A 16,812-nucleotide genomic window follows, 5' to 3' on the forward strand; every position below is an offset into this window, starting at 1 on the left:
ATCAGCATCGCATGGCGCTGGCCCAAACAACAATACAGCTGGTCGATGCGATGACGATTGCAGCATCTCTTCGGGAGGCCATGCACGGAAAACGATTGCGATCGGTTCTGGATTTCATACATACAAAATCCCCGGGAGAGAAGGCGAGTGAAGGCGGCAAAAAAGAAAAGAATGCGAAAACAACAGAGAGGGAAAACAGCCAAACTAGTGAGATCGACGAACCACCAGCCACCACCACTATGACTCGGTGGCCCAGACCAAACTAGATCGGCCAACAACCGATCGCGATTGTTCCGCAATCGGGAATTGCGAAGAGAACACACTCCCACTAGCACATTCCGAACGGGGGTATGATGGGTCCTCGTTCTACTCAGAGTAGGGAGCACACATTTCCGAACAGCTTTGGGTGCCTCTGTTAAGTTGCGGCCATATGTGGAAACAGTGGAGACCGTGGCTTATAAGGAAGTGAAGAAGCTCACTTAGGATGATTTAAAATATTGCATCGGGCTAACAGGGAGGGGGGCATCTACGGAGTACGTACTCCATCCAAGCCCACGCCAGATAACCTAAATTGTTATGCCGGAAGCGAACTTTTGCCACAGACATGTTCTGATTAGGATTTCCCAGGAGGGATGATCACTGCTCTTGTGCGGATTCTGCTCCGAAGAAGAAAACAAGGCGATGCATAGGAACATGGAAGAGAGAGAGAGAGAAAAAAAAGGGGGGGGAAGAGATCCGGTCGTTTCTCAATGTTGGTTCATGTACGACAGTTTTACAGAGGGGGGTGTTGAGAGTGAGCGCGACATGAGCTCATAAGATTCTGTGCGATGTGCAACAATAGTACTAGTAGCAGGTGTTAAGCCACACAATAATTGTTCGCCTGAAGTTTAAATGAGGAACTGGGATCCATCTCAGGAACCGGGGATTTAATGCTAAGTGGTTAAGTGGTTCTCTCTCTGTGTGCATTTCCGAACGGAGACGCTCTGATGCGCTGATGATAGCACTGACGTCACGCCATCCGTTCCTGTAAACAAGGGAAACTTGTATGGAGAGAGAGAAACTCGCCTGTACTATGTAACTTCCTCCATGAAGAAGATTCACACAAATGGTGATCATTTAGTCTGGATCGTATTTAAACCGACAAATCCGCTTTTTCTTCTCAATTCTTTGTTTTTTTTTTCCTTTTTTCCTTTTTCTCTCTGGTTGGAATTCCTCTTCTACCACTACCATTTAGTACCTCTCTTTTCCCTTGGGTTTAACCCCCTGTTATTATTATTTGCCCCTTCCCTGTTACTACATACATATTTCATAATATCGAGTTGCCTTATTTCTTTTTTATTCCCCCTCATATTCTTGGGCATCCCTCGATTTGCTTTCTGCCTTCAGGGACTGCTTTCTTCCGTTTGCGTCCTTCATTCCCCAGTGATACCCCAGCGACGCGATCGACCACCCACAACGACACACCTAATCAATCCCTTCTCATTTCATCTCTTTTGTTTCTAATTTTGATTGTTCCGGTGACAATTGTCTTAGCCCGGAATATACTTATCCCTTGACATACCCTCGTACATAATCTCTCTCCGTTCAGACCACCTGAACGGCTTTTTTGCATCATGCCGTCCAAAATGGTTAACAAACCCACTGATAGCAAGCAGAAGGAGCAGGTACGAAGCATCCTCCGGGCGGTCTGTTTCTGTTTAGCCCTTGCTAACCCTCTAATTCCTGCAGAGCATCAACCAGAAGCTCCAACTGTACGGAATCTACCATGGTAAGTTGCATAGCCTGACTTTGTCATCGCATCTCTGGCGCAACAGCTGATTGAAGCTTCTGAACACAGGCTTCAAGCATGGCAAGCTCCCCTCGAACAAGCAATGCGACATCGCCTTGAACAGCGCTCTCCAGTCCAAGATCATCTCGTCTCCCTCCAAGGACTTATCGGAAGAAGGTCAGCAGCTGGTTGGAGACCTTCGTGAGGTCATTGACCAGGCTCGCAAGTTGATTCTCACCAAGAACGATGGCCATCTGCTCCAGGAGTTTATTTGGGAGGCTCAGCGTCTGACCGATGTTGAGACGAAGACGCCTAATGCACCTGTTGACAAGGAGGCTGCCAAGCAGGATGGTGACAACGCTGTGCAGGGTCTGAAGACACTGGGTACGCTTCTTATCACCAATGGGGAGTTCAGAAAGATTCGTAAGTTCCTCCTTTATTGTTGAATTGGGACTTTTTCTAACCAGTACAGTGAGCGATGCGCTGGTCATCATCCGTGACATGGCTAGTGATGCCTCGCAGACCGCTGCCAACAAGCTCCGTCCCTCTGAGGAACAGCTTTCTCAGATTGATCAGCCTGCTGAGGAGAACACCTGGCATGAGAAGCCTGACAAGGAGCAGCTCAAGGCCAAGTTCAAGAGGAACAAGGGCGTAAGTCTTTCCCGTGCGCCTACCAAACCGAATACAGCATACTGATTGATGCAAAGGACCGTGAGAGCATGCTGTCCGATCCCTCGGCCAATGCCGATGGCGAGTCGGAGGTCTCGAAGTCTACACGGCGATCAACCAAGGAACGCGCTCGTGAGTACGCTGACAAGGGCAAGGAATATCTGTCCGAGAAGGTACCCAAGGAGCGTCGCGAGCAGGCTATCTGGCGTCTGAAAAAGATGGTCATGGAAGTCCAAGGTCATGCTGATTGTAAGTCCAACTCCCGTTTCGGGTGTCGAGGGAGTTTGTCACTGACAGCTGCTTTAGACCAAAGAGCCATTGAGACCTTGCTGAACCTTGCGGAGAAGTATGCTCGTCACTCCCAAGACTTGTCTAAGCAAGGAACTGGTACCGTCAAGGACGTCCGCGGCAACGACGGCGTGAGAACAGTCGAGACCAACCTCAGGGTAAGCTCCGTTGGATTCTCCTTGTTTGTCTTCGTGTACTAACATTCCCAGGTCTTGCTTGAGCGCTTCGCCAACAGCACATCCTTGGACGACTTCTTCGACTCCCTCGAGACCGTCTACCGCGACGCTGAGAAGGACCCTGAACTCAAGGGCTGGTTCAAGAATGTCAACACCTTCATCCGCAAGTGTCTGCAGGAGCAGGGCTACGTCATGGAGGAGGACTGCAACCGCGACTGGAACCACCTGTACGACCACGGCCGCTACTTGTTGCGGGACCGTTACAAATCCCACACCACCCGCATCTTGGATGAGGTTAAGTTCTTTGGTGAGCAGTACAATGAGGACTCCCAGAACAAGGCTTTTGGAGACGCTATGAACAAGCTCTTCTTGGACCTTGGTCGCAACTCAGAGGGCAAGATGGCCTTCAAGAAGCATCTCCTGAAGGACATTGGCAACGTGATCCTGCCTGGTATATTTGAGCACGTGCGTTACGTGCCTATTCCTCGTATTGAGGTTTCAGACCCCATGGCCGACGTTGTCGTTGAGAACCTGGTCGTTGAGAGCGACAACCTCATGCCCAACGTCCTGGAGTTCGGTAGCGACAACTACTTCCGCTGGGGTCGCAAGCAGATCAGCAGCAAGCGCGACAACAAGATCATGATCTCCGCTTCTGGTATCCAGGCTGACCTGACTGATGTCAGCTACTACATCAAGAAGAAGAAGGGCTTCCCGTCCATCACCGATAAGGGTGTTATGGACATCCTCCTTGGCGGCGAGGGCTTCGGTTTCAAGATCGCTGCCTCCATTGCCAACAAGGAAGACCGGGAGCACATCGTGAAGGTGGACAAGGTCTCTGTTGACATCCACCACATGGACATCAAGCTGCGCAAGTCCAAGCACAAGGTCCTCTTCAAGACCTTCAAGCCCCTCCTCTTCAAGATCGTCCGCCCAACCCTCGAGAAGGTCCTCGAACAAAAGATCCGCGAGTCCTTCATCTCTGCTGACAACTTCGCCCGCGACGTACACAACGAAGCCAAGAAGTCCGAGGAGCTCGCTAGGAAGAACGACCCCGAGGACAAGACCAGCATCTACGCCCGGTACATGGACGTCTGCCGCCAGAAGCTGTCTGACAAGCGCAAGAAGGCCCAGGAAGAGGCTGCCAAGCGCGACACCAAGGTCCAGACGACCGCCACCCTCCGCGACTCGCAGTTCCCTGAGATCAAACTGCCCGGCAGCGTCACTACCAAGGCCACCGAGTACGCTGAACTTGCGGAGAAGGGCGAGCGCTGGGAGTCGCCTGTCTTCAGCCTTGGCAACGCGTCCGAGTCCACAGACGTCCCCAAGCCGGCGCCTATCACCCGCAAGCCGCACCGTGCTGGTAGCGTTAATGGATCTGAAACCGCTGCTGCTGCCGGTACTGCCGGTGCCGCTAACGGTGCCGCTAACGGTGCGGACGGTGTCACCAAGGCCGATGGATACCCGTCGCGTGGCTTCTCGGATGAGATCAACCAGGCATTCGGTACTGAGGGTGGAAACGTTGGTGCGGGCGCCAACGGCGCCGCGAAGAACGTCGCTGATGGAACTACTGTTCCTGGTGCTCCCGCCGCCTTCAACCCCCAGACGGCTTAACTTAATAAAGATGTCTTAAGTGAACTTACATCACTTAATACTTAATGGATTTCTTATTCTCTTTTCCTCGTTATGTCTTTTTCTTTTTGTTTGTTCGTTCAGATATCATATACGCGAGTCGTTTTAAATTTCTCCTGTGTTCCTTAGTACTAACTGTCTTTGTGATATCTCTTGGGTACTGCGATTATTTGTTTGTGTTGTATGAGTATTGTTTAATAATGGCAGTCCGCCTATATTTAGTGTCTGAAGCTAGATATATATGCAGTAGACCTTCCACTTATATATTGCATGAATCTGTTGTGCCGCCCCTTGTATGTTGTAGTAGTAGTGTTGGTCTATGTACCATTCTTTATAGGGCCCAATCCTCTATACGCATTATCGTACCGTAAATCTTAACCCATTGATTCATCCAAACGTAATTATATCTACATTTAAATATTTTGTCCAAGCTCACGCCCACTTACATAGACTCAAAGTACTTCTCCCACCCAAGCTCTTGCATCCTGACACCCTTCTGCTCCATGTTCTCAGCCCGCGCCTTCTCCGCGTATGCCTCGACCTTGCGCTGGATAGTCGGCTCGAACGAGCCCAGGATGCGCGCTGCCAGAAGAGCAGCGTTGATGCTGTTGTTGATTCCGACGGTTGCGACGGGGACGCCTGTTTACAATTGTTAACTATGGTTTCTGATGTTTAGTGAAGAAGGGATGGAGGATAAAAACGCACCTCTGGGCATTTGGACGATGCTGTACAAGCTGTCAACTCCGTCGAGCGAGCTACCCTTAACCGGGACACCGATCACAGGGAGGGCAGTGTGGGCAGCTGCCATACCCGGCAGGTGAGCGGCACCACCGGCAGCGGCGATGATGACCTTGATACCCCGTGCGGCAGCGTCGGCAGAGTACTCGGCCATGTAAGTCGGGGTGCGGTGGGCAGAGGTGATATCGACAGCAGGTTCGATACCGAAGTAGTCTCGGAGCAGCTTAAGACCCGGCACGAGAGTCTTTAGGTCACTATCCGAGCCCATCATGACAGCAACGGAGGGGGCAGGCTTCGAGGGGCCCGATGGCTGGGCTTTGGTCTTGACGTCGGTGCGCTGCGCGCGGATGTCGTCAACGACGTCGATGAGCGGCTGGATGTGCGTCTCGGCCTCGTGCATCGTGGCAGCGGTCACGGTGATGTGGCCCATCTTGCGGCCCGGTTTTGCAGCGCCCTTGCTGTATAGGTGGATGCTGGCGTTGGGGATGGAGAGTGCATGCTCTGCGGCCTTGAGGTGGGTGTCTGGTTCAGCGCCGCCGATGATGTTAAGCATGATGGAGGGTTGGCGGATTTCGAGGCTTTGAGGGGGGATGGAGAGGTCGAGGATGGCACGAATGTGGGTATCAAATTGGGACAAGGGGCAGCCCTCGATGGTGTAGTGGCCGGAATTGTGGATGCGACTGGCGATTTCGCAGAGAAGGAGGCTGTCGTCTTCGAGCAGGAACATCTCGACACCGAAGACACCCTTGCCCTCGAAGGCGGAGACGGCCTTGCGGGCGAGTTCCTGGGCCTTCTGGTTGATTGCGTTCGAGACGTTTCGTGCGGGGGCGTAGACGAGCTTGCATATCGAGTCTTCTTGAACGGTTTCGACGGTGGGGTACGACAGGACCTCATCCTTGGTCTTCACAACCATGACAGCAAGTTCCTACTCAGAAGAAACCAAATTAGACATTGTCCGCTTCCATAGAATCATTGTAACGAACCATCTTGAAATAAGCCCATTTCTCCGCATACAAAGGTCGGTCCTTGAGTGCTTCCAATGCTTCGGGGATGTCATCTTTCGAGTTCACACGATAGTTCCCTAGTTTATCTCCATGTTAGTCCATGCATTCACAAACCTCAATGCGATGACTCACCACGTCCATCATAGGCCATAGTCTTCGACTTCAACATCAGAGGAAACCCAAGCTGCTCTCCAACCGCCGCAAGTTCCTCCGGAGTGTTCTTGGCCAACTCCCGGTGCTCTGCCATCGGAATGCCATACTTGCGAAGGTGCTCCTTCTGGTTGAACTTGTTCTGAATCGTCCGGATAGCCTCCCAGCTGGGTTCGATCCGGACCTCCGAGGCAATCTCCTCAAGCGCATAGGTATCCACATGCTCAATCTCAGCAGTCACGACATCGCAGCCCTTTGCAAGTTCGCGCACCGCCTCACGCTCCTTGAACGAGCCCGTCACATGGCCGGTGTGAGCGCTAATCTGCTTAGCCGGGGCATTCTCCGCATCTAAGACATTGGCCTGGATGTTCAGTCGGTTGGCGGACTCGACGAGCATACGGCCCAGCTGGCCGCCTCCGAGGATTCCGACTTTACGCGAGTTCCACATCGTAATATCGTTTAGTGACCGGCTTGCGATTGAAGTATGGAGTGGGAAGGAGAGATTTACAAGAGCCCCTCCATCCAAATCTGTGGACCCGCCTGCGTTTAAAAAATTGGCCCGATAACCATCACGTGAGACCCCGATAAGCGGAAGTCCAGCGAGCCAATGGGAAGCTGCAACTACCGCCCCGCCGCGCGCGTTTAACAGACAGTGCCTCGTCGCATTGGTTTTGGTTCATCGTTGCTCGACTCGATTGTCGTCAGGAGCTTATTTGCTTCTTTGTCAAATCTGGGATTCAGTACCCCTGCAGAATGTCGCTAGGTAAGCCCCTGCTGTCTGAAACTAGGAGCTGATTTGGATCGCTTCATCACGCTATTTAGCCTTGTTTATACTGGTGCTCCCACCAGCTAACGTTCCGTCATTAACAGATGAAGAAGCCTTACAAATCGTCGCCAAAGGTGGCCTGATGGAATCGTATGCTTAGGCGTTTATCGGCGGCGTGCTTGAAATCGAATAGCTGACTCTCTCCAGTGGGAAATGGGCTGGCTTGGTTGAACCTTTGGTCGAACGGTTGGAATATGTGCGCAGTTGCCCTAGACAATTAATTGCCATGATAACTGTACTGACAGCTATAGATCGTTTACAATATTTTCCCGATGCCCAAGATGCCTCCCGAAGCCGCACCGTCCTCCGTTCCTCATCAATTACCATCCTCCGCCGATCCCTCCTCGCAAGATTCCTCAATTCCGTCGTCCAGCAATAAAGAGAACAACCTGCCAGATTTACAGACTCCTCCACGACCTGCACCAACTTCCGCCGCACCGGCGACCTCGCCCTTGAGCGAACGGGTGCCAGATTCGCAGTCTCAATCATTCACAGGCCCTACGAACGAATCCCTCCCCGCTCCGCTCGCATTGCTGCTGGACTCCATCAAATCTACTCTGAGATCACTATTCTCTTCGAAACCGCCGCATACGATCCAGAGACTTGCAGAGCTCATCCTACATCCCACTGCGCATTATCGAACCCTCCCTGCCTATCTGCGAGCTGTCGATCGAGTCGTTTCAGTTACGAGTAGCGCAGAAATATTCCCTCTACAAGTACAGGCGAGCACAAGCCAACCAAATGGTGTAACAAACGGCGGAGGAAGCAGTGGCTTGCTGTTTGACCATACCCCTGGAAGCGACGAGTCGTTGGGCGGTGCCCTTCTCACTCCGATTCCATGGTTGAATGCTGCTTCGTTTGAAGAGGAGAATGGGGAACCTGTTGCGAAAGGTATTTCAATCAATCATAACTCCATTGTGCTTCGATTAGTTTGCTGAAACTTCTTATCCAGCAATAACCACCGAGTCGATTTCTATTACTGTACACCGTGCGCAACAAGCGCCACAGGGCGAGCAACAACAGCAACCACAACCCCAAGAAGAAATCGAACCATCTACACTCACACAGGAAACAACATCGCCCACGCACACAACGACATCAGCCATCGAAAACGAAGCACTGGGAAGCTCTGGATCTCCACCACCAGCCGATTCCGAGGAGGTACCACACGCCCGTGGCCCACCGGTGGTAGGAGTAGAAGATATGGGGCTGCAGGATGGAAAGGGTGTAGAAATGCCCCTGTCGAATGTCGACAATGCTGGTGACGCGCCACCGGACGACAATGCTATCAAACAACCGGCGCAAGAGAAGGATGACGAGAAGCCAAAACAAGAATCAGCTTCTGCCTCTGAGGAAGGAAAAAAAGACGGAGATGGAGATATCTCTCTAGATGATGTGAAGGGGAAGAACGAAAACGAGTCGGCAACAGGGTCCTCAGACAAGGAGCAGAAGGAGCAGGCGGAAACAGAGCCTGCTAAGAGTTGACCTATTACTTGGATTTCTTCTATTCATGACTGATGACGAGAATATTTGACTATACATATTTTTTCTCAACCTGTAACGATGAATGTCCCGTGGTTACGAGAATTATCATTTGAAAATATTGTCATGACCCGATACCTTCGCCTTCACAGTAGAACATGTAATTGTCATCATTATTGCCTTATAAACCTAGAGGGAATAGCTCCATTGTAAATCTCAATAAATTGCATGAAAACGAGAGAGGTATCAAGGATATCATCATCAAAATGAACATAACATGCATAATCACTGATTTAACGAGCGTCATTCAAGAGAAGAAAATTAAACCAACATGAGATGAAACATAACGCATAAATATGAAAAATTTACACAGGCTCAACTGTCTGTAGCGGAACGTATCCCTCATCATCGTTGACCCTGGTCCTCTTACCAGTAACAAGTGACCAGACAGCGAACCCCGCATCCTTGACCCGCTGCGAGACGGGTTTCCGACGGGATCCCGTAACAGAGAGAGCAGCCGCCCACCAGCTCTTCTTCTGGGATCCACGGGTCCCGAACTGGCTATGTTCCATTTGGAACTCCTTCTCCAGTTTCTCAGCGTCCATCCACTGAGGCCGTTTCCAGAATTTCAGCAGCAAGCTGCTCACGACGACAGACACGCTCGAGGCAGCCATCGCAGCTCCCGCAGCCATAGGGGGTAGCATGAATCCACCAAAGGGGAGGAAAAGACCCATGGCGAAGGGGAGACCGATGAGGTTGTATAAACAAGCCCACATGAGGTTCATCTTGATGCGATTGAAGACAGACTTGGACAGGGAGAGACTGGCAGGTACTGAGAGGAGGTCATCGGGACGCATTAGGACCACGTCTGCGGCTTCCATGGCGACGTCCGTGCCTGATGCGAGGGCGATTCCAATCGAGGCTGTTGCGAGGGCTGGGGAGTCGTTGATGCCGTCACCAACCATTGCTATGTGCTCTCCAGATTCTTGCAGGGAGCCGATGATGGATTGTTTGTCCGAGGGGGAGACGGAGGCGTGGACGGAGCTGGTTGGGATGCCGACTGCTGTGGCGATTGCGACGGCGGTGGAGTACGTGTCACCGGTGATCAAAGAGGTTGAGAGTCCCATGCGATGGAGAGCTGCAACAGCTGCCACAGCGGTGACCTTGATGTTGTCGCGAAGGGAGATTGTACCGGCATATTGTCCATCAATTGCAACGTGAATTTGCGTGATACCGGCAAGGGAACCAGGCTTGGAGCTTATTGAGGTCCGGTCGACTGAAGGTCGCGAATCCGGATCAGCACACTCAGGAACTGGCACATCTCGGGATCGTAAGAATGGCACATTTCCTAGCAGAACACGGTAGCGTGTGCGTTCACCACTGGAAGTCGGCTCCACAATGGCGGAGATGCCCTTTCCTGTACAGGAATCGAAGTCGCCCACGCTCCCGGGCAGTCCATCTTCTCCTGGGTGACCGGATTCATCTTTGGCGGCAGAGCAAACAGCCTTACCAATAGGATGTTCACTACCCATCTCTGCGAGACCAACAATCAACCACCAGAGCTGACGACGTGATTCGCTCGATTTCCAAATGGCTTCCAGTTGTGCTTCGGTCACGCTCATTTTGCCTGAAGTCAGAGTTCCAGTCTTGTCGAAGACAACGTGGTTAACTTTTGTGGCAGCTTCGAGCACAGCACCGCCCTTGACCAGAATACCATGCTGCGCACCAACTCCGGTGCCGACCATGACTGCAGTAGGGGTACTCAAACCCAGTGCACAGGGGCAAGCGAAAACGATGACCGAAATGCAAAGCTTCAAGCAAACCATCACCTTGCCTCCACCGTCCTCTGCCATGAAGATCTTGGGCGGGTTTGGCAACAGGTGGCTAACCACCATCCAGCCAAAGAACGTAACCAATCCAAGAGTAATGATGCTGGGGACGAAATAACCGGCCACCACGTCGGCCATGCGTTGGATGGGAGCTCGGCTTGTTTGCGCATCCTGGACCAGCTTGACAATCTGGCTCAACTGCGTGTCCTTGCCAGCGCGAATGACTTTAACATCCACAGACCCAGTGCCATTCACAGTTCCAGCATTGACCAGGCTACCCTTCTTTTTGTAAACAGGGAGGGCTTCACCAGTGATCATACTCTCGTCGACATAGCTTTCTCCACGGATGACAATACCGTCAGCGGCAACTTTGTCACCAGGGCGAAGAAGAACAATGTCCCCCACTTCGATAAGTTCTGTGGGAATATACTTGAGCCCTGGCCCGGATGCTTCGTCATTCGTTGAATTTGTTGATTTCGATTCTGACTTGGCGTTGGTGCGATCCCACTCTTCGGCGACCTTCTCAGCTGCAATCGAGTCATCGTAAATGGTAGTCATGGAAGGAGCCAATGACATGAGCCGGGAGAGAGCAGCCGATGTCTGACCCTTGGCCCTGTTCTCCAACCATCGTCCCAAAGTGATGAAGGTGATAAGCATTGTACTGGTGTCGAAGACGGTACTGGGGCGCTTATGAGGGGAGAATAACAGTGCGATTATCATGGTGAAAGCGCTGTAAAAGAAGGCAGCAGACGTGCCCATCATGACGAGAACATCCATGGTAGGCGAGCGATGTTTCAGAGACTTGTAACTTGATATGTAAAACCGCTTGCCTATCCCGAACTGAACAGGAATAGTCAACAGTAGGCAAGCCACGTCTCCCAGGAAGATTCCAGGGAGTAGTGCAAAGTTGCCAAAGTCAAGAGCTGGCAAGTACATTGGCATAAACATGTTGATTACGAAAACAGGGACCGCAAACGATACAGAGGTCAAAAAGGCGCGCTTCCATTCTTGAATCTCTTTGGTTTTCGAAAGAGATTCGAGTTGCGCGTTTGTATCGTCCGAATCGGCCAACAAGGCGTTGTACCCAAAGGCTTCGATCGCTTCTACTACGGAGCGGATCCCAATGACAGTGGAGTCGTACGATAGCGAAATTCGGAAGGTAGCCATGTTCACGGATGCGGACGTGATACCTTGTTTTTGAACGAGAGCATCCTCCAGAGCCATCGCTGAGGATGCATCCCGTGGACCGTGGAGGCTCATGTTGACTTGTTGTATCGTCTTCGAAGTGGAAGCATGCGCCTCTGAAGAAACAATGGAAGCGTCGAAACCTCTATCTTCGATCAGAGAAGTAATGTCGTCCGACGGAAGCGTGTTCGGGTCATGGACAATTATAGCACGCTCAGCAAGCAGACTGATGTTGAACTGGACGAGGCCTTCCACATCCTTAAAGGCATTTTCGACACTCGAGGTACATGCGCCGCATGTCATACCATCGATAGCGACAGTGGTAATCTTCAACCCCGATTTCTGACCCTCGGTCTCTTGTGAACCATCCTGGGGCGACGCTGTCTCCAGCACCGTCGCACCAAAGCCGCGATTTTCGATCGCCTCAGCAATTTCTTCCGGGGTAATGCTGGACGGATCGTATTCCACAACCGCGCGCTCGGAAAGCAGCGAAACGTTGACCGATTTAACGCCGGGCTTCTCATTCACACCTGATTCGACGGCGGACGTACAAGCGCCACACGTCATCCCTTCCACCGCCAGGGTGGTCGTGGAAACCGACAACCCTTCATTATTGTGCCCAGCTTGCTTCGCTGATGAGGTATCGGTAGATAGAACGGCCGCGTCGAATCCGCTGGTTTCGATCGTTTGGGCGACTTTCTCCGGCGGTAATAAAGTAGGATCGTGGTGGACGACGGCCCGGCCCATCATCAAGCTCACTGACACATTTCCAGCACCCTCAACACCTTTAAATGCACCCTCCACGGCAGAAGTGCACGCACCACAGGTCATTCCATCCACCTTGACCGTTGTGGTAGCCATGAGCGCCGAGGGCTGATCCTCAGCGCCGGCGCGTAATAAGGCCGAGGGAGATGGTCCTGCCATCGCGACCAAGCCGGTATGGCGAAAATCAAGCAACACAGAGGAAGCTTTAAAGCGAGGTAAATGGCGTTACTATCGCATCGAAGCGTTTTGGACGTGAGGTGTCGTCGTAGGAATCGAGGACAGGGAGGCAATAAAGGTTCGGCCAAGTAAATTCGGCGGGATACCGGAGGCGGAAGACCCGGATGAGATAAGATGGGATGATCGTCAGCGATTCTTGCTGCTTTTCTTATGGAATCGCCAACATTTAACTAAGTTGTATTCCGTTCCTAAAGGACAAATGGTGAGAAGAGAATATGAACAAAGGAAGGAGTAAGATGACGAATTAAGGCGCGAAAGTCACGGGATCACATGGTATGCTGACAGTAAATGGAGGCTTTGAGAGCTTTAAATAGCCGTAAGCAGGACGGATGCAGTGATGCATTATCTTCGTATTTTTCTGTCTTCTAATCTACCTGCGATGTTGGTCCTGCTGCTGTCATCTAGCTTGGTCGTTCCGAGTTTCAATTAGAATGACCAGAGTTGGCAGCTGTCCTGGGTATAAGAATGCCATAGTTTAGTGGAGATGATTCCAACATTTTAATTAAGCAGCTCGTCTAATCCAATCGAAAACGAAGCGTTTTCTTTCTTCCATTCCTTTGTTTTTCCCTTCTTCTATTTAGGGCTGTGCTCGCGTCAGAATACTAGCTGATATCTGACAGCGGCTTGTGGAATAGAGCAATCGAAGACATTTAACATAATGACTGCGACGATGACCAGAGTTCTTATAGTTTATTATATTTCCAGTACCTTCCCATCCGCAGTAACTCAGTAATAAATCAGTGGAGAATGTTTGAGATGGTCTCAAGCAGTAGACGCTATGGCGGAGTGTTTGCACCAGATGCAAACATCCAGATACAGTATCATCACTATCAGACATCAACAACCTCCAACAATCAGAAGATAGAACTGGAACGTTTCCCTACCTCAGCTTACACTAACAACCTCGAGCACTTTTAGCCACTTATCAACGATCTATCATAGACACTAGATAAGGGATCGCTGCTTCATGGACCATACACACGCCCGGGCCCTGGAGGCTCTCCAACCATTCATTCATCTTGCCAACTCCAACAGTGCCACGTCTCCTCGATTCATCGCCAAAATAATTACAGATGCTACTTCCAGTCCGCAGGCGTACGTCTTTGCTGAGCTGCTCGAATCCCGGACCATCCAGTCTCTCCGGTCAAAGGAGACGCCCGAGGAATACCAAGGGTATCTGACTCTGCTCGAGATCTTTGCCTGGGGAACATGGAAGGATTACCAATGTGAGCTTCCTCTCATTAACGTAGCTTATCATCAAAAAGATTGACTGACTGCGAGATAGCAACACCCAACCTCCCCGAGCTCAATCAAGACCAAACCCTCAAACTCCGTCTCCTCTCCCTCCTCTCTCTCGCCCCAACCATCAAACCCCTCACATATGAAGCTCTCATGGAAGCCCTTTCCATATCCAAAGCCGCCGAACTTGAATCCCTCGTGACAAAAGCCATCTACTCCTCCCTCATCACGGCCCGTCTCTCCCCCGCCTCCGATCCGCCAACGGTGAACATCACCTCCGTCGCTACCCTCCGCGACGTCAAACCGCAGTCCCTACCGAGTATGATCTCTATCCTGACAGAATGGGAGTCCCGCTGCGGAGGCGTGATCAGCGATATCGAAGCTGAGATTGAGAAGATCAAAGCGAATTCCGCCAAGCGTGCCGCTAAGGAAAATGCGCGCGCGGAACTACTGAACAAGGCTATCAACAGCTGGTCGGAGGAAGGTGATGAAGGGCATCCGAAGAGATCGGGGACGCGGAGTGGAGGCCGGAGGTTGGGACCTGGCGGTGGTGGTAGCAAGCGCGAATACAGCGCCGATGACAATGACGACGATGGGTATTTCGAGAATGGGAGTGATGATGCGGAGCCCGTTGGTTCGAGGATGGAGATCGATGAAGGCGTAGGGTCATCTCGGGTCGCCGCAAGACAAGCGAAACGTCTCCTCGGGAAGAAAACGTGATATTAGATTTATGTTTTGCTTCTTTCGGGAATGATACAAATGAAATGATATGACCTGGTTTGATTGACGACCCATTGACATTCTCTATTGAACTAGTTGAGTCCTATTGAGTTAGACTCGAGCATTCCGAAAGCCTTTCGCCTGCATTACAGTCACATTTATAAAAGTCTTATCTACCATAGATTATTCGCTTCACTGCCCAAATCAGAAAAAACTCGATAAAAGTCATCCAACGTACACAAATAGTGCGAGAAATGGGTATTTGAGAAGGTAAAAATGAACAAAAAGAGAAAAGAAATATAGACAAAGATGGTAGAACCGGAGGGAAAATTATGGTAAATAGAAAACGAAAGAAAAGAAAGTAAACAGTCGCACTGCCCGAAATAGGATGCTGGGGTAGGCATCGCACAGTCATTGGACGATTGGGATATCGGGATTGCTCCCTCCCGCAAATGAGGGACTGGGGACGCTTGAGACAATGATTGTCTAGGTGGATAGGCTGCTTCCCAGAAGCAGGCCCTCAAGTCATGTACCGTGCCGAGCCAAGGACATTTGAAATTACCAGGCTGACGTCGCGTAGACACATGGCCACAAAGTTAAAAAGGAAAGAAACAACACGCTAGCTGCAAAAACCGAAGAGCATAAAAGAGCGACAAGATCAGAGCGAGGTACCAGGAACGAAGATGAACAGTACACTCAGGGCAGCAGCGATGAAGGCACCGATAAAGAGCACTGAAGTGGATCGCTTGTTCAAGAGTTTCCGGACGTAGGGCTCGCGGATCGGTGCCCAGTTCATAAAGGTGTATTCGCTGTACCCCAAGAGGGCCATGACCGGGTCGAGCTTGTACTGGTAAGTGATAATGAAGTATACGGCCACGACAAATGGCAAAATTATCTGCCAACCATTAGTTAGACGATCTTGGTAGTCTAGAAGTCTAGAGGGGCTATAACATACCCAGCAACGAATGTGCCGTGGCTTGGGTCTGAGAACCACGTAGAATGCACCCCAGAAGCCACCACCGAAACTGATGAGCGCAAAGGCAAGACGGAAAACGATTGACAATGGTACAAGGTTTCCCAGAGCCTTGGCCTGCAAGAATCCTGGGAAAGCATCGCGTTCCATGGCTTGGAAAACATAGTCCTTGGCGGGGTCAAACACTTCCGGGTCGTCTCTACCATCGTCTTCAACCAGATTGATGATAGTAGAAACCATCTCGTCCGGCAGTACGATTTCTCGCTCTGCGCCAGGTAACAGGTATGTGTATAAAACTTTCTCTGCGCTAGCACGAATGTCGGCGCGCGCTACTGTATGCCCTGGCGAATTTGAAATATCTCGTGTTTCGGAACTTTCACGAGCTTGTTCGTCTGACGCACTTCGTTCGTGGTGGTTTGTCTCGTGGCTGGCTTCGGTGGTGTTCCCATTGGTATTGTGGCCGTCAAGACGCAGAAATGCCGACAGTCTTTGATCTGCATCTTTCTCGTCGGGAAGATCGTTGCGCGTGTTTGAAGGCCCAGCTTCTACCAGTGGAATGTCGCCCATTGTATCCATGTTGTCCAATACTGCTGCTGACGAACCTTTGCTTTCGGCCTTTTCGAGTTCCGGCGTGGCCACCAGAACGGAGCGACGTAATTCTCGGACATAGTGACGGCATAGGGACATGTGTTGCGATACATCGAGCCTAACGAAACTTGTGTTAGAAAAGCAAAGGATTAGTAGCCATCGCGATCGTCTGAGCGTACCAGAAGTCCAAGTAATCAACCGACCGTTGCTGATCGCGCATGTAAATGTAGAACGAGAAGAGATCAACGGGAGCGAGAGTCCGGCGACTTAGAACTTCATAGAGTGTCGGGAGGCGATTGCGCTGCTCCACGTCCAAAAGCGAAGGTGAAGCCATTTTCAACGAGTGTGATCGATTATAGAGATCGAATATCGTCGAATATCACGCGAATACGTCGAGCATAAAAGAGGGGCCCGAATAAAGGGAAAAGGGGGGAGCGAGCGTAATCGTCGGTATTGTCGAAAAAACAGGTGTAAATATCCCACAAATTTCCGTGATGATTAGAAAAAGCCAAATCAATCACAGTTGATTAATAGCACTCCACCGAA

The 16,812-nt window shown here is 51.1% G+C and overlaps 6 protein-coding genes across 6 annotated transcripts; 3 read left to right on the forward strand and 3 right to left on the reverse strand.

The window, feature by feature from the left end:
• Positions 1-1,613: 1,613 nt before the first annotated feature.
• Positions 1,614-4,512, forward strand: ACHE_10305S (uncharacterized protein; the record flags this gene model as incomplete). Its single annotated transcript, XM_043277798.1, has 7 exons — positions 1,614-1,664; positions 1,729-1,768; positions 1,838-2,191; positions 2,241-2,419; positions 2,476-2,686; positions 2,744-2,883; positions 2,935-4,512. 7 exons carry the CDS (start codon positions 1,614-1,616, stop codon positions 4,510-4,512), a joined length of 2,553 nt encoding a protein of 850 aa, XP_043131425.1.
• A 460-nt stretch (positions 4,513-4,972) lies between these two features.
• ADE2 (phosphoribosylaminoimidazole carboxylase ADE2) lies at positions 4,973-6,870 on the reverse strand (the record flags this gene model as incomplete). Its single annotated transcript, XM_043277809.1, has 4 exons — positions 4,973-5,169; positions 5,236-6,193; positions 6,252-6,349; positions 6,405-6,870. 4 exons carry the CDS (start codon positions 6,868-6,870, stop codon positions 4,973-4,975), a joined length of 1,719 nt encoding a protein of 572 aa, XP_043131426.1.
• A 305-nt stretch (positions 6,871-7,175) lies between these two features.
• Positions 7,176-8,733, forward strand: ACHE_10307S (uncharacterized protein; the record flags this gene model as incomplete). Its single annotated transcript, XM_043277820.1, has 5 exons — positions 7,176-7,185; positions 7,293-7,338; positions 7,396-7,444; positions 7,500-8,139; positions 8,201-8,733. 5 exons carry the CDS (start codon positions 7,176-7,178, stop codon positions 8,731-8,733), a joined length of 1,278 nt encoding a protein of 425 aa, XP_043131427.1.
• Positions 8,734-9,095: 362 nt separating this feature from the next.
• ctpA (Cu(2+)-transporting P-type ATPase CCC2) lies at positions 9,096-12,668 on the reverse strand (the record flags this gene model as incomplete). The annotated part of the gene is made up of 1 exon (XM_043277831.1): positions 9,096-12,668. One exon carries the CDS (start codon positions 12,666-12,668, stop codon positions 9,096-9,098), a length of 3,573 nt encoding a protein of 1,190 aa, XP_043131428.1.
• Positions 12,669-13,713: 1,045 nt separating this feature from the next.
• Positions 13,714-14,705, forward strand: ACHE_10309S (uncharacterized protein; the record flags this gene model as incomplete). The annotated part of the gene is made up of 2 exons (XM_043277842.1): positions 13,714-13,972; positions 14,032-14,705. The coding sequence occupies 2 exons, from the start codon at positions 13,714-13,716 to the stop codon at positions 14,703-14,705; spliced, it is 933 nt and encodes a 310-aa protein (XP_043131429.1).
• A 658-nt stretch (positions 14,706-15,363) lies between these two features.
• rgsB (putative RGS domain protein (Rax1)) lies at positions 15,364-16,600 on the reverse strand (the record flags this gene model as incomplete). Its single annotated transcript, XM_043277854.1, has 3 exons — positions 15,364-15,600; positions 15,661-16,384; positions 16,446-16,600. The coding sequence occupies 3 exons, from the start codon at positions 16,598-16,600 to the stop codon at positions 15,364-15,366; spliced, it is 1,116 nt and encodes a 371-aa protein (XP_043131430.1).
• Positions 16,601-16,812: the final 212 nt, after the last annotated feature.

Source organism: Aspergillus chevalieri, chromosome 1 (genome assembly GCF_016861735.1).
Source record: "Aspergillus chevalieri M1 DNA, chromosome 1, nearly complete sequence".
Taxonomy (NCBI): Eukaryota; Fungi; Ascomycota; class Eurotiomycetes; order Eurotiales; family Aspergillaceae; genus Aspergillus; species Aspergillus chevalieri.